This window comes from Salvelinus sp. IW2-2015, linkage group LG8 (assembly GCF_002910315.2).
Source record: "Salvelinus sp. IW2-2015 linkage group LG8, ASM291031v2, whole genome shotgun sequence".
Taxonomy (NCBI): Eukaryota; Metazoa; Chordata; class Actinopteri; order Salmoniformes; family Salmonidae; genus Salvelinus; species Salvelinus sp. IW2-2015.
The window spans coordinates 15,455,577-15,471,541 of NC_036848.1; the positions used below are offsets into that span (position 1 = coordinate 15,455,577).

At 41.4% G+C, this 15,965-nt stretch overlaps 1 protein-coding gene across 3 annotated transcripts in view; it reads left to right on the forward strand.

The window, feature by feature from the left end:
- The window catches only part of igfbp7 (insulin-like growth factor binding protein 7), a 16,273-nt gene extending 364 nt beyond the window's left edge, over positions 1–15,909 (forward strand). Inside the window, exons 1-5 of one of the 3 annotated variants that reach the window (XM_023992607.2) lie at positions 1–235; positions 3,830–3,957; positions 6,522–6,629; positions 12,891–13,017; positions 13,757–15,909. The exon at positions 1–235 is cut by the window's left edge and continues 364 nt beyond it. In XM_023992607.2, the coding sequence (XP_023848375.1) occupies positions 1–235; positions 3,830–3,957; positions 6,522–6,629; positions 12,891–13,017; positions 13,757–13,779 (621 nt within the window). In that variant the 3' untranslated portion in view covers positions 13,780–15,909. Of the gene's footprint in view, positions 236–3,829; positions 3,958–6,521; positions 6,630–10,140; positions 10,767–12,890; positions 13,018–13,756 lie in introns of those variants that run through there. The other 2 variants (XM_023992608.2, XM_070444781.1) reach the window with 2 other exon arrangements.
- Positions 15,910–15,965: the final 56 nt, after the last annotated feature.

The following is a 15,965-nucleotide window of genomic DNA, read 5'->3' on the forward strand; positions in this document are numbered from 1 at the left end:
GAGCCATGCAGGGGGCGCGGAACCACAGCCAAGCGTTGCGCCTCTGGACTGGAGTGCGTTAAGAGCGACAAGAAGACMAAGCTCGGAGTTTGCGCCTGCAAGACCAAATACGAAGTGTGTGGCTCCGATGGAGTGACCTATAAAACTGGCTGCGACTTGAAAGTTGCCAGCCTGAAAGCGGTGAGCGAGGAGAAGCCTGAAATAAAAGTCCTGAATAAAGGAAAATGTGCAACAGGTGAGAATGGGGACACTTCTATTATAGTGGATAATAATTCGAATCTCGCTCAAATACATTCTAGCCTGATAGCCAATAGTTCACCAAGGTGCCTAAAATATTACATTTTGCTGTGATGGTTCACTTTCATATTGACTCATGTTTCTCCTTTCTCAGTAATTTAGTTATAATAAAAAACGTTAAGATTTCTTGAGTAGGCTAATTAACCATTAACTTACTGTAAATTATGTTAATGTATTAATCACTGCTGGTATCTCATTTTTTGTCAATGTTTGCCTTGCATGAACTGATTCTAAATKATATTGATTTGACTATTGTCCGATGCACCATCAACTTACATTGTTATTGTACATCACTGCCACWATGCACTGATTTGTCTTGGGACCCATGCAGAGACATGAGTGCTCTCTAGTTACTGGATAGAAGAACTGGCTGAGAAATATGGAAAATCTGTGGCACTGTCCACTGGGTGTGGACAAGGTTAACATCATCCTCTACCTCTATAACCCTTGCAAAATAMCCAGAGTTAACTAAAGACAGCCACTGAATAGGCTGAAAGCCATTGTCTGAACTCTGGGGTGGCACCCTCCACAGCCCTGAACAGACATGTCTGAAATTCCACCCTCCAAGGGAGGGATTTTACATTTTGTAAAGGAGAATGGCCGTCAATCAAACAGCAGCGCCTCGCCTACATACACACAGACAGGCGCTGTTGGTTTACAGCAAAGCCCGTTGGCTTCAGTGTTTAGTTCAGTGAACCTTTACATGATTAATTATAACTGCATGCTGGTTCTGGATTAGGCAGGCGAAAGGGTTCGGGACGTGAAAAAAAAAACGCTGCCTGGCAGAAAAAAAGTAATGCCACATGCGGAAAGCCCCAGACTAATTTGCCCATATCCAACAGCCCTTAAGGCTCGCAGAGAGGTCAAAGATAGCACTACGTTAGGTGCAAGTTCAAGGCCACCATTCCTCTCTCCACTCCATGTTGTTCTTGTTTTCTCAGGGTCTATTAGCTAGGCCTATTTCAGGATTTTGTTGACCATACTTAACTGGTAACAGTCAATTTCACCGGAACTCAAAATAACAGGGGCCTCTACCWACAGTATATGAGACCCTGCTTATTTATTATAGTCATGATCATATCCATTCCTTGGGTTGGAGTATTGAGAAGACAACTCTATTCAATCTTCCATAGGCATGTGTCATCAYAACATTATTCTAAGGAGGCCTTCACTTTGCAACCCCTGTCATCCAAAGCCTAGTCTTCATAACTAAAATAAGATTTCAGTAAAGCTACATTTCTGTCCACACTTGTGCCACACATACAAAGTATTATGTGCCAGAAGTGTGAAGTTATGTACAGTTGAAGTCGAAGTTTACATACACTTATGTTGGAGTCATTAAAACTAGTTTTTCAACCACTCCACAAATTTCTTGTTTACAAACTATAGTTTTGGCAAGTCGGTTAGGACATCTACTTYGTGCATGACACAAATAMATKTTYCCAACAATTGTTTGCMGACAGATTATTTCACTGTATCACAATTCCAGTGGGTCAGAAGTTTACATTAAGTAAACACTAAGTTGACTGTGCCTTTAAACAACTTGGAAAATTCCAGAAAATGATGTCATGGCTTTAGAAGCTTCTGATAGGCTAATTGACATCATTTGAGTCAATTGGAGGTGTACCTGTGGATATATTTCAAGGCCTACCTTCAAACTCAGTGCCTCTTTGCTTGACATCATGGGAAAATGAAAATAAATCACTCTGAAAAAGTCTGGTTCATCCTTGGGAGCAATTTCCAAACGCCTGAAGGTACCACGTTCATCTGTACAAACAATAGTACGAAAGTATAAACACCATGGGACCACGCAGCCGTCATACCGCTCAGGAAGGAGACGCGTTCTGTCTCCTAGAGATGAACGTACTTTGGTGTGAAAAGTGCAAATCAATCCCAGAACAACAGCAAAGGACCTTGTGAAGATGCTGGAGGAAACAGGTACAAAAATATCTATATCCACAGTAAAACAAGTCCTATATTGACAGAACCTGAAAGGCCGCTCAGCAAGGAAGAAGCCACTGCTCTAAAGCCGCCATAAAAAAGCCAGACTACGGTTTGCAACTGCACATGGGGACAAAGATCGTACTTTTTGGAGAAATGTTGGAGAAATKACATTTTGGAGAAATGTCCTCTGGTCTGATGAAACAAAAATATAACTGTTTGTCCATAATGACTATCGTTATGTTTGGAGGAAAAAGGGGGAGGCTTGCAAGCCGAAGAACACCATCCCAACCGTGAAGCACGGGGGTTGCAGCATCATGTTGTGGTGGTGCTTTGCTGCAGGAGGGACTGGTGCACTTCACAAAATAGATGGCATCATGAGGAAAGAAAATTATGTGGMTATATTGAAGCAACATCTCAAGACATCAGTCAGGAAGTTAAAGCTTGGTCGCAAATGGGTCTTCCAAATGGACAATGACCCCAAGCATACTTCCAAAGTTGTGGCAAAATGGCTTAAGTTATTGGAGTGGCCATCACAAAGCCCTGACCTCAATCCCATAGAAAATGTGTGGGCAGAACTGAAAAAGTGTGTGCGAGCAAGGAGGCCTACAAACCTGACTCAGTTATACCAGCTCTGTCAGGAGGAATGGGCCAAAATTCACCCTTGTATTGTGGGAAGCTTGTGGAAGGCTACCCGAAACGTTTGACCCAAGTTAAACAATTTAAAGGCAATGCTACCAAATACTAATTGAGTGTATGTAAATTCTGACCCACTGGGAATGTGATGAAAGAAATAAAAGCTGAAATAAATCATTCTCTCTACTATTATTCTGACATTTCACATTCTTAAAATAAAGTAGTGATCCTAACTGACCTAAGACAGGGAATCTTTACTAGGATTAAATGYCAGGAATTGTGAAAAACTGAGTTTAAATGTATTTGGCTAAGGTGTATGTAAACTTCCAACTTCAACTGTAAATGCACACATTTTCTTGATCCATAAAAACAGAAAATTCTGTTTGAGCCAAGCACATTTCTAGAAGTTTTGTTTATCAGAATAAATAATATTTGTGAATTTGTGCAAATCCGCATAAAACCTGTCCCAATGTTTGAAAGGCAAGGACAGTAATGTTCAGTGTTCGTATTGCAAAACCAGAGTTACTTTTTAACTAATTCTGACTGGCATGAGAAAACTAAAGGGAGAAAGTATGCTTAATATTTCACTAAATTCCTAAGTAAACAGAATTCATTCTAACTCCTTTATGTGGTCCATGTTACATCAACTCCTTCACTTACTGTACTAACCCMAAAAAAAAAGGCACATTCATTCCTTTCTGGATGGCTAAAGGGACTGGAGATGCTATCTGTTCATTTATATAATACATGTATCACATATCAATCAGAACATCTCTCAGTTCGGATATTGCTGCTTTGACAATTTACGACCTGTACCAGCTAGTCCCAGTGGATTACAGCAAAGCTATCTCTGATTCCGCCCAAGTTAAAAGATAAGCATTACAGGTTGATTTGAAGGAGATGATAAATCCACTCAATCGTCTCACTTTTTTCTATGTTTTCTTCTCCTCCACAGCACCTGTCATTGTGACGGCCCCTGGTGAGGTCTACAATGTCACAGGCTCCCAGGTGTATCTGAGCTGCGAGGCCATTGGAATCCCCACCCCCGTGATCACCTGGAAGAAGGTACCAGAAGGTTCAATTGTGAGGTCTCTTGTACTTTTGAATCCACACTTTTCTCAGGTGTGGTACAAAAAAAWTCAAAAATCGCTCCATGCTTTGAGAAAAGTCTTTCTATATGGGTATCTTTTGTTTTAGAAACAMTCCCATATGTAGTTTCGTATGATGGTCCAAAGAACTGTACATACGGTAGGTCGTTAATGTATTTTCCTACGTCAAGTTATTCATACGTCCCCTTCCACTGATTGTTGATTTGGGCTCTGCATTTGAGTACACAATGGATAAAAGAGATGTGAAAATAGAGGATATGAAGCATGCTATTGTTAACCACACACTGACACAATAGCACAGGACATGAGAGGTTGGAGGGGAAATCCTTAAATATTATCTGATCTTTACAGTCAAGGCTTTACTCATACCCACGGTCAGCGGCTAACATTCTTCATGGGAAACAAAGTAAAGAAGCATGACATTCCCATTGGTTTCACAGAGACTAAAGAGACACTAAAAATTCTAAAGTTAATGAGGATAATTCAGAATGAGGTTGAGAAAATATGTAAGAAAAGGGTAAGGGAGGGGAGACAAACAGGGCCACGGAAAGCCAGGATGCAAGAAGTCAATGTGGAGATCACAACTCATCATTCCTGGACAGACAAGGAAGTTAACCTACTGTTTGCTTACTCTCAAAATAGAGCAAGAGACCACTCTATATAGGATTTAATATGAAAACATATATTTAATCAAGATGGGCCAAAACAAGTATCCCTGCACTGAGAGAGAAAGAGATTACATTTATATAAGTTTTGATGTTGTAAGCATTGTTTTATTGAGTCGATTAGCCCAAACTACCAATCTCTCAGCTAAACAGAATGTTGCTTTGTTCGAACTGTGCCCTTAGATCTGAGATTTGCCTTGACCTGTTAAATCTGACCCATTTACACTGAACAAAAAATATAAAACGCAACATGTAAAGTATTAGTCTCATGTTTCAGAAACTGAAATAAAATATCCCGTACATGTCCCATATGCACAAAAAGCTTATTTCTCTCAAATGTTGTGCACAAATTTGTATACAGCCCTGTTAGCAAGCATTTCTCCTTTGCCAAGATAATCCAACCACCTGACAGGTGTGGCATATCAAGAAGCTGATTTAACGGCATGATCATTACACAGGTGCACCTTGTGCTGTGGACAATAAAAGGCCTCTCTTAAATGTGCAGTTTTGTCACACAACACAATGCCACAGATGTCTCAAGTTTGGAGGGAGCGTGCAATTGACATGGTGACTGCAGGAATGTCCACCAGAGCTGTTGCCAGAAAATGTAATGTTCATTTCTCTACCATAARMCGGCTCTACCAACGTCGTTTTAGAGAATTTTGCAGTACGTCCAACTGGCCTCACAACCGCAGACCAAGTGTACCCACGCCAGCCCAGGACCTCCACAATCCGGCTTCTTCACCTGCGGGATCTTCTGAGACCAGTCACCCAGACAGCTGATGAAACTGTGGGTTTGCACAATCTATGAATTTCTGCACAAAATGTCAGAAACCATCTCAGGGAAGCTCATCTGTATGCTTGTGGTCCTCACCAGGGTCTTGACCTGACTACAGTTCGGCGTCGTAACCAACTTCAGTGGGCAAATGCTCACYTTCGATGGCCACTGGCACGCTGGAGAAATGTGTTCTTCACGAACAATTCCCGGTTTCAAATGTACCGGGCAGATGGCATGTATGGCCTTGTGTGGGCGAGTGATTTGCTGATGTCAACATTGTGAACAGAGTGCCCCATGGTGGCAGTGGGGTTATGGTATGGGCAGGCATAAGTTATGGACAATGAACACAATTGCATTTTATCGATGGCAATTTGAATGCACAGATATAACGTGACAAGATCCTGAGACCCATTGTCGTGCCATTCATCCGCCGCCATTACAAATAAAAGAAAGGATATTTCATGCTGAAACCCTCATTAAAACACCAATGGTATTCACTAACTTGATGGTTTATATTTAGGATCATGTTTTACAGCTGTCACTATATTCTTTTATTTTAAAATCTTATTTAATTATTTCAGATATTTTACATGTGATTAGGCCACACCGAGGGCCAGAGATAATTAYAGACACCTGTGATAATCTGAAGTATCCAAAGGGGCCACTAGATGTCTTGTGATAGATTACATAAAATCCTTGAAAGATACCAAAATTCTGGTAGTTTACTGGTAAACTTTGAAAGTTTCAATTAATATACCCTCCCTTTGCAACTCTATATGTGTTACATCCATCTTTCCGTTTCAATACCTTCTTATGTCTCTGCTGTCTCTTTCTTTATGTCCCACTGATTTCCCAGGTGAGCCTTTATTTTCTTTGCTTATATCATGTGTTTTTATAGCTGTAGATGTCGGTGTCTGAGCTTAGGTCATATAAAGAGAATGTGATCCTAGATTACATGAAATAACATTTGATTTGGCCAGTTGTCTCTTGTGCTGAAGCGTAGAATGTTTTCAGTTTCACAGCTGCACACACACAGCATGCTTTTAATGGGTTCATTCGATTAGTTAGTTATTAAGTTAATGGTTGTTTTCCCAGGTCACCAGCGGAAAACAGAGAATGGAGCTGCTTCCAGGAGACAGAGACAACCTGGCCATTCAGACCCGTGGAGGACCTGAGAAACATGAGGTCACCGGCTGGGTCTTGGTGAGTCCAACCAGCCCCCCCACACACACATTAACACACACACTACTTTTTGTAATGTTTTTATTGTATTTTTTAGGGGGTAGATCAGCTTTAAMACTGCAGCTAGATAGTGGTTTCTATCAGAGTAATTATTTGCATCATTTCCAATCCCCCATATATACTGTATATATATATATATATACTTTTTTGTAACCCTGCCACCCCTCCCCTAATTGGAGTAAACTAATGGAAAACAATACAAGGCTTCCACTGCCAGCCAGCTTATCCATACTAAATACATTTCACAGACAGTATATTTTACATTAGTCCCAGCCTTCAGCTACCCTCAACCCCTCTCATAGTTTCTACAGATTGTAAATGAAAGATAAACACCTTTGCTAAGAGTATTGTTATATTGATCAATTGACTTTTCAAAATCACCCAGCAGTGCTATTTCCAAGTAAATGTTGCAATCTTTCAGCCATTTCTGAACCTGCGACCAAAAACGAGCTATGATCTAATGATTCTGTCTCTTCGCAGCAAAATCTGCAGAGCTGGGATGGTTGTATCCCCCATATATATATATATACACTGCTCAAAAAAATAAAGGGAACACTTAAACAACACAATGTAACTCCAAGTCAATCACACTTCTATGAAATCAAACTGTCCACTTAGGAAGCAACACTGATTGACAATAAATTTCACATGCTGTTGTGCAAATGGAATAGATAAAAGGTGGAAATTATAGGCAATTAGCAAGACACCCCCAAAAAAGGAGTGATTCTGCAGGTGGTGACCACAAACAACTTCTCAGTTCCTATGCTTCCTGGCTGATGTTTTGGTCACTTTTGAATGCTGACGGTGCTCTCACTCTAGTGGTAGCATGAGACGGAGTCTACACCCACACAAGTGGCTCAGGTAGTGCAGTTCATCCAGGATGGCACATCAATGCGAGCTGTGGCAAAAGGTTTGCTGTGTCTGTCAGCGTAGTGTCCAGAGCATGGAGGCGCTACAGGAGACAGGCCAGTACATCAGGAGACGTGGAGGAGGCCGTAGGAGGGCAAAAACCCAGCAGCAGGACCGCTACCTCCGCCTTTGTGCAAGGAGGTGCACTGCCAGAGCCCTGCAAAATGACCTCCAGCAGGCCACAAATGTGCATGTGTCAGCATATGGTCTCACAAAGGGTCTGAGGATCTCATCTCGGTACCTAATGGCAATCAGGCTACTCTGGCGAGCACATGGAGGCCTGTGCGGCCCACAAAGAAATGCCACCCACACCAGACTGACCCACCGCCAAACCGGTCATGCTGGAGGATGTTCAGCCAGAAGAACGTTCTCCACGGCGTCTCCAGACTCTGTCACGTCTGTCACATGTGCTCATGTGCTCAGTGTGAACCTGCTTTCATCTGTGAAGAGCACAGGCGCCAGTGGCGAATTTGCCAATCTTGTGTTTCTCTGGCAAATGCCAAACGTCCTGCACGGTGCTGGGCTGTAAGCACAACCCCACCTGTGGACGTCGGGCCCTCATACCACCCTCATGGAGTCTGTTTCTGATCGTTTGAGCAGACACATGCACATTTGTGGCCTGCTGGAGGTCATTTTGCAGGGCTCTGGCAGTGCACCTCCTTGCACAAAGGCGGAGGTAGCGGTCCTGCTGCTGGGTTGTTGCCCTCTACGGCCTCCTCCACGTCTCCTGATGTACTGGCCTGTCTCCTGGTAGCGCCTCCATGCTCTGGACACTACGCTGACAGACACAGCAAACCTTTTTGCCACAGCTCGCATTGATGTGCCATCCTGGATGAACTGCACTACCTGAGCCACTTGTGTGGGTTGTAGACTCCGTCTCATGCTACAACTAGAGTGAGAGCACGCCCAGCATTCAAAAGTGACCAAAACATCAGCCAGGAAGCATAGGAACTGAGAAGTGGTCTGTGGTCACCACCTGCAGAACCACTCCTTTATTGGGGTGTCTTGCTAATTGCCTATAATTTCCACCTTTGTCTATTCCATTGCACAACAGCAGTTGAAATTTATTGTCAATAGTGTTTGCTTCCTAAGTGGACAGTTTGATTTCACAGAAGTGTGATTGACTTGGAGTTACATTGTGTTGTTTAAGTGTTCCCTTTATTTTTTTGAGCAGTGTATATAACATTCTATTGGTTGCAAGAATTTTGTATAATAATTTAAATAGAAAAACTCTAATTTATTCTGAATCTGGTGTCGTTTTGTATATCAGTTCAAAAACCATGTGCCATACATCAAAAATATCCTTCCAACTATTTTGCAACCTGTATGGCGCAGCTGTAAATGTGTTGGTCCTTAAATTACAATGGTATACTTCATTTATCACAATTTTCTTTAGCCAATTTTGGTCTTTAATAAAGGGCCAACAGACAAGTTCCTTACCTTCTCCCCTTTCCACTTGCCTCCTCCATTTTTACGGTAATGCTGCAATTTTAGATATATAGTAAATGTCTGCTCTTTTTGTTAACTGCATGTGTGACATAACTCAACCAGTCATATTTATGATATAATTTATAAAGATCGTACTGTTAAATTTTTTTACAAAATAATCAGTTAGTATATTTGAGTTTAACCATAATATTTGTTCTGACTTTCCTGGTGGATTAAACTGAAATTGCAACCAGATGTCTATTGTTTGTTTTAAAAATAGTGATATTTTGGAGATTATTTCATTTTCCCATTTAATTTTGTCTGGCTTGCGGTTCCAAATAAAGTGGAATATTTATTGCTCATATCATTTTTAAAAACAAGTCGTTGGGTGTAGGTAGGGTCCTAACTATATAGGTAAACTGGGATATGACTAAATAATTAATCAAGGTGATCTTTCCAGAAATAGACTGTTCTAACTGTTCCTGGATGGTTTTGAGAAGTTGCTCTCGGAGGATGTGTTGGTACCATTCTTTATTCATGGCTGTGTTCTTAGGCAAAATTGTGAGTGAGCCCACTCCCTTGGCTGAGAAGCAACCCCACACATGAATGGTCTCGGGATGCTTTACTGTTGGCATGACACAGGACTGATGGTAGCGCTCACCTTGTCTTCTCCGGACAAGCTTTTTTTACGGATGCCCTAAACAATCAGAAAGGGGATTCATCAGAGAAAATGACTTTACCCCAGTCCTCAGCAGTCCAATCCCTGTACCTTTTGCAGAATATCAGTCTGTCCCTGATGTTTTTCCTGGAGAGAAGTGTCTTCTTTGCTGCCCTTCTTGACACCAGGCCATCCTCTAAAAGTCTTCGCCTCACTGTGCGTGCAGATGCACTCACACCTACCTGCTGCCATTCCTGAGCAAGCTCTGTACTGGTGGTGCTCCGATCCTGCAGCTGAATCAACTTTAACTTTCTTGGGCGCCCTGAAGCCTTCTTCACAACAATTGAACCGCTTTCCTTGAAGTTCTTGATGATCCAATAAATKGTTTATTTAGGTGCAATCTTACTGGCAGCAATATCCTTGCCTGTGAAGCCCTTTTTGTGCAAAGCAATGATGACGGCACATGTTTCCTTGCAGGTAACCATGGTTGACAGAGGAAGAACAATGATTCCAAGCACCACCCTCATTTTGAAGCTTCCAGTCTGTTATTCGAACTCAATCAGCATGACAGAGTGATCTCCAGCCACACTCACACCTGTGTTAACGAGAGAATCACTGACATGATGCCAGCTGGTCCTTTTGTGGCAGGGCTGAAATGCAGTGGAAATGTTTTTGGGGGATTCAGTTCATTTGCATGGCAAAGAGGGACTTTGCAATTAATTGCAATTCATCTGATCACTCTTCATAACATTCTGGAGTATATGCAAGACTTTGTGAAAATTAATATTTGTGTCATTCTCAAAACGTTTGGCCACGACTGTAGTTCATTCAATCTGATTGTCACACACAGGGCATCTGAACACACAAAATACATTTTGATGATTTTCTTAAAATTTTGGGTGTTTTATTTAACTCTTGTACACTTGTGTTCCCGGTCAAAAATGACCGGTCATTAGAAATTAATGGGTGAGACTACAACTAGTGTATAAAATTGAGTTAAGCCACATGCCCATTCATCAGATGGACACTTCCTCTCCCAGACCCCCAGATGCATGTGTGTTTGAGCACACACACCTCACTCCCCTACTTGGCTTCCATGACAACACCCACAGGAACTTTTCCCCAATATAATTTTTCCCTCACAGGAACCACACCTGTTGGCATTCTCACAAACAATCGGAACATTGTTTCAATAATATATAGAACTTTTCTCGCAGCTCTGGTATATAAAGCTTTTTTGAGGCCTTGCTCACAATTCATTCTGTGGCAGCGCAATGACTAAATGATATACTGTATGTGAGGCTCTTAATCATGAGGAGGAGAGAGGCCAGGAAACTGACAGTGAAGATGCATTAGAGGAGGAAGTGTCAGAAGTTGAAGACAACACAGAATATGATCCAGACCAAGAGACAACCGATGTGGAACAATCCAGGGATGAGGAAGAGGGCCCTGCTGAGGTTGTTGTTACATTCCTGTCAAAGAATGGGAATTTATACTGATCTTCATCCCCAACTGAGAGGAGGGGTCGGCTGTCAAATGAAAATGTTATCGAATACGAGATACACCAGGTTGATGACATAAAATCCTGCCACAATTTAAACATTTGAAATGGTTTCAAAACAAATGTCCTTGTTAAACTTTGACACAAAGTAGTCTGTGATAAATACACAATATGTTTCATCTGAGTATTTGTTATAGTAAAAATAATCCATACATAATGCTTTTTTTACTCAAAAAGGCCATAAATAACAGGCCATAAATAGCAAATAGAAGTTCAAAACTGAAGTTGATAAAAAGATCTAACACAACATTAGGTGATTATATGTAATATTATGGATTTATAAACAGCTATAATGGGGCGGTAATTTTGGACCGGGAAAACATTATTAATTAACATGAAACAAACAAAACAGGAGGGTTAAAAGAAAACAGGAAATGTCAGCATACAGTGACACATTTATTTTTAAGCCCTGGATTTCTAGCCCGTTGATATTATTGTTGGATCTGATTTTAATAGCTAACATTTCGATGGCCATAATAAATAGATATGCCGATAGTGGACAACCTTGTTTTACTCCTCTTGACAATTTAATACTTTTTGAGAAGTAGCCATTATTTACCATTTTACACCTGGGGTTAGTAAACATAACTTTAAGCCATTGTATAAGAGATTCTCCAAAATTAAAATAGTCCAGGCATGTATATATACATTTCAGTCGTACTTTATCAAAGGCCTTTTCAAGGCCAGCTATGAATACCAGGCCTGGTTTACCAGATTTTTCATAGTGTTCTATAGTCTTTCCAGTACATGTCTTATATTATCTCCAATGTATCATCCATGTAAAAAAAAACTGTCTGATTAGGATGAATAATATCTGACAAAATACCGTTTAAATTCTATGCATTTTGCTAAGATTTTGGCATCACAACACTGCAGTGTAAGGGGTCTCCAGTTTTTTAGATGGACTGGTTCTTTGTATTTACCACCTGGGTCCTGTTTCAGTAATAGTGAAATCAGACCTTGACTTGAAACACTGTTAGTACAAAGGATTTTAGCTATCATACAGACTTGTGGGTTGTCCCACAGAAACAAATCAGTCAAATACCTCAAGGCCCACACACAGAGGTAGTAAAGGTAGAAATTCAGCATAGGATGGAAGAGTTATGTATTAGATACCTGACATTCTATTACTTTATTTATGAATAATATTACTTGAGGCACATTCCAAAGTTATCCATGAATGCTAATCATTGACTGGTTTTGTTCAGATCCTCTACATAACAGAGAGTTTAATACACATGCAACTCCTTCCTCCATGTCTGAGTAAATCAACAAAAAACATTGGTGGGCCCTKTTCAGTGGTTAGATCTATCTATCCCTCTCCCTCCCTCTTTCTCTCTCAGTATTCTGCTCCCCTGCTGTCAAACATCACATTCGTTCAATTTCTTCATAGAATTTCAAAATTTCTACTCATTGGCCATCTTCCATGATATGTTTGTACTTGTGAGAAGTATCTAAAGACCTACACAGGTGCAAGCCAGCACTGGACAGCAGTCAGACAGCCGTAAAACAATCCAGAACGCTTCTTTCCAATTGAAATGGCACCCTTGCTCTGTCGAAATGAGCCGAGCTTGGCTGGGAGGAAGAGTTGAGGCTGTGTTTGTGTCGCCTTGCGTGTTCTGATAAAATCAGATAAGGYGATAACCGCCACCACCATGCTTTTCAGATCTCGCCGCTCACCAAGGAAGAGGCGGGCTCGTATGAGTGCCACGCTGTCAACGCCAAGGGAGAGGCCTCAGCGGTGGGCACCATTCACGTGGTGGAGTCCATCGATGACATCCCTGTCAAGAAAGGTACCCAGCGCATCCTTTTCTATTTCACTGCTATTTCTACTCTGTTTCATGTTAAATCTATAGACCCACACAATATGGCAAAGGGGGATATTTACCACATACAAAGGGAAAATGTAGGTATTCAAAGGGAAAATCAAAGGGTGTGTATGTACAGTATGTGTGACTTGTTTGGAATTCAAGCCCGCTAGCCCGTGGTTCCCATTCTGTCCTGACATGTTTAGGAGTGCATACTTAGCTTGATCCACATCACCTGGCTGCTCTCTTGACAGGGCTTGATGGTTGCCTTCGACAAGGCAGCGCGTGTTACTGGGTGTGTAACTTGGTGCGAGCGTTGACAGATGCACTCACTGCACTGCCTATACATCTGCACTCCAGGGGAAAGAACTTGGATGTTTGAGTGAGAACGGCGTTCATATCAAAAGGAGAGCTCTACTTTTAGGTGTTCTTCCAACCCTGGTGATCTGTGATGATGGACACTATTCAAAACAAGGGACGCTCTCCGTCCTGCAAGATCTAAGCACCTCTTCATTACCAGTGATCTAAAAAAGGAACCGGGGCTAGATATGTGATACAAATCTGATGGAAACCGATCAAAGTATTCAGGTCTCCCCCAGATTCACATATAAGACATAGGTCTCCCCTATCATTGGTCATAAATAGGACCAGCTAAGGACCATTACCCTAGAAATCCACTTACCAAATGTGTCATTGTGCTCTTGTCTGTGTGTCTCTCTCCCAGTGGCCAAGGATGATGAGCTGTAAGGCGTCTCAGCACAGTAGAGCCTCAGTGGCGACTCCTGGAAGGATCAGGAGAGGGAGAAGCCCCGACCATCCCACCAGTAGACCTGTACAATGACTAAGAAAGAGGACCAACAGCAACCATCAGCATCTCAGAGATCCATCACATTTATATTTGAGAACGTTGCCGTTTGTTAAATATTTGTTAAATATTTTTGTCATTTAGCAGACACTCTTATCCAGAGCAACTTTCAGTAGTGAGCGCATACATTTAAAAAATAATAATCATACCGGTCCCCCATCGGAATCAAACCCACAACCATGGAATTACAAGCACCATGCTCTATCAACTGAGCCACACAGGACCTGTAACAAGTCACAGTTTTCAGTGATATTCAGTACACTGTATTGTAGACAGTCATCCACAAGAGTCATCTAGGCCTCTCACACACATTCATTGTCACTGACATCACACACAAGTCATTCATCAATAAGTACACAGTGTACAAAACATTAAGAACACCTTCCTAATGTTGAGTTGTATCCCCTTTTGCCCTCAGAACAGATTCAATTTGTTGGGGCATGGCCTCTACGAGGTGTCAAAAGCCAACCACAGGATGCTGGCCCACATTGACTCCAACGCTTCCCACAGTTGTGTCAAATTTCCTGCATGTCCTTTGGGTGGTGGACCATTCTTGATACACACGGGAAACTGTTGAGTGTGACAAACCCAGCGGCATTGTTGTTCTTGACACACTCAAACTAGTGCGCCTGGCACCTACTACCATACCCCGTTCAAAGGCACTTAAATCTTTTGTCTTGCCCATTCACCTTCTGAATGGCACACATACACAATCCAAGTCTCAAGGCTTAAAAATCCTTCTTTAACCGGTCTCCTCCCCTTCATTAACACTGATTGATGTGGATTTAACAAGTGATCATAGCTTTCACCTGGTCAGTGTGTCATAGGACGAGCAGGTGTTCCTACTGTTTTGTACACTGTGTATGTGCACACACACACAATTGCATGTGCATGCTTCACTCTTACACCATCTTTTTTTGATGTAGTTTACTGTTTTTTAATTCTAGCAAAAAGAATACATTGCAAGACCATCACTAGTTGGCCAAGCAGGGACAGATTAACGAACGGGTGCGTGCCCCCTGACCTATTGTTTTTTATTAGCATATGATAGCAAAATGTGTAGAATTGCATGAAATTAGCTTTAAAACTGCAACATTTTCTCTCAGCCTCATGRCAAAATGTGAATAAAAGCATGAGATGAGCTATAAAACCGCAAAAAAATATCCCTTCCCCTTGGCAAAAAGTGTAGAATTGCAGGAATTTAGCTTTAAAACTGCAACATGTTCTCTTAGCTTCATGACAAAATGTGCAGAATAGCACTCAAACTACAACAACAAAAAATCTGCACAATGGCAAAATTTGAAATGCAGGAAGTTAACGGATTACCCCCCAAAAATGGAGGCCGGTTCCCGGTGGCCACAAATGCAGTAGTTCGGCCCTGTGGGCAAGGCAGAAACATAGACACCCGGCATTAAAAAAATTACCCTTACTAAAATTGTAATGTGAAAAAATACATGAATTTGAATAAATCTTACATTTGAAATTATTTTTTATTTTATTTCTAATGTACCAAGGTTATTTTTTGGACCTCCTGAAAAGTACACAAATCATTATTTCCCTTGACATGGTGCTTGACAAGCCATAAAGACATGCCTTTGCAAAAGCCATTGTGTGGAGTGAGTGATCAGGAATAAGAGGAAGGAAAACCAAACTCAGAACACTCTTGCATTCATATAATCCCAGTATTCGCATACTACGGGTTTAGCTACCCATCCAAACAGTGGCAGATGTCTGGGGATGTACTGTAGGGCATATTGAGCAACCGACAAGTATGAAATGGCGTAGAAAAAGGAGGATTTATGATGGAATGTAGAGATCCACTTTCGGTGCTAAAAGTCTGCAACTCCAATGAAGAGGCCAGCAGACAATGCTTTTCCCAAATGTTTCTAGTTTTTCCAGACTTAAGCTGTATGTATGAATTTGCTGTATTCACGTTGGTGTATGGTTTACTAACACTAGATGTTATTACTATGTGACAGGTGCTGTACATCACTAATAAATACAAAAATTGACTTGTGGTTATTTTTTGTGGTTATTTCAATATTACATGATCAAGACTTCTGCACAG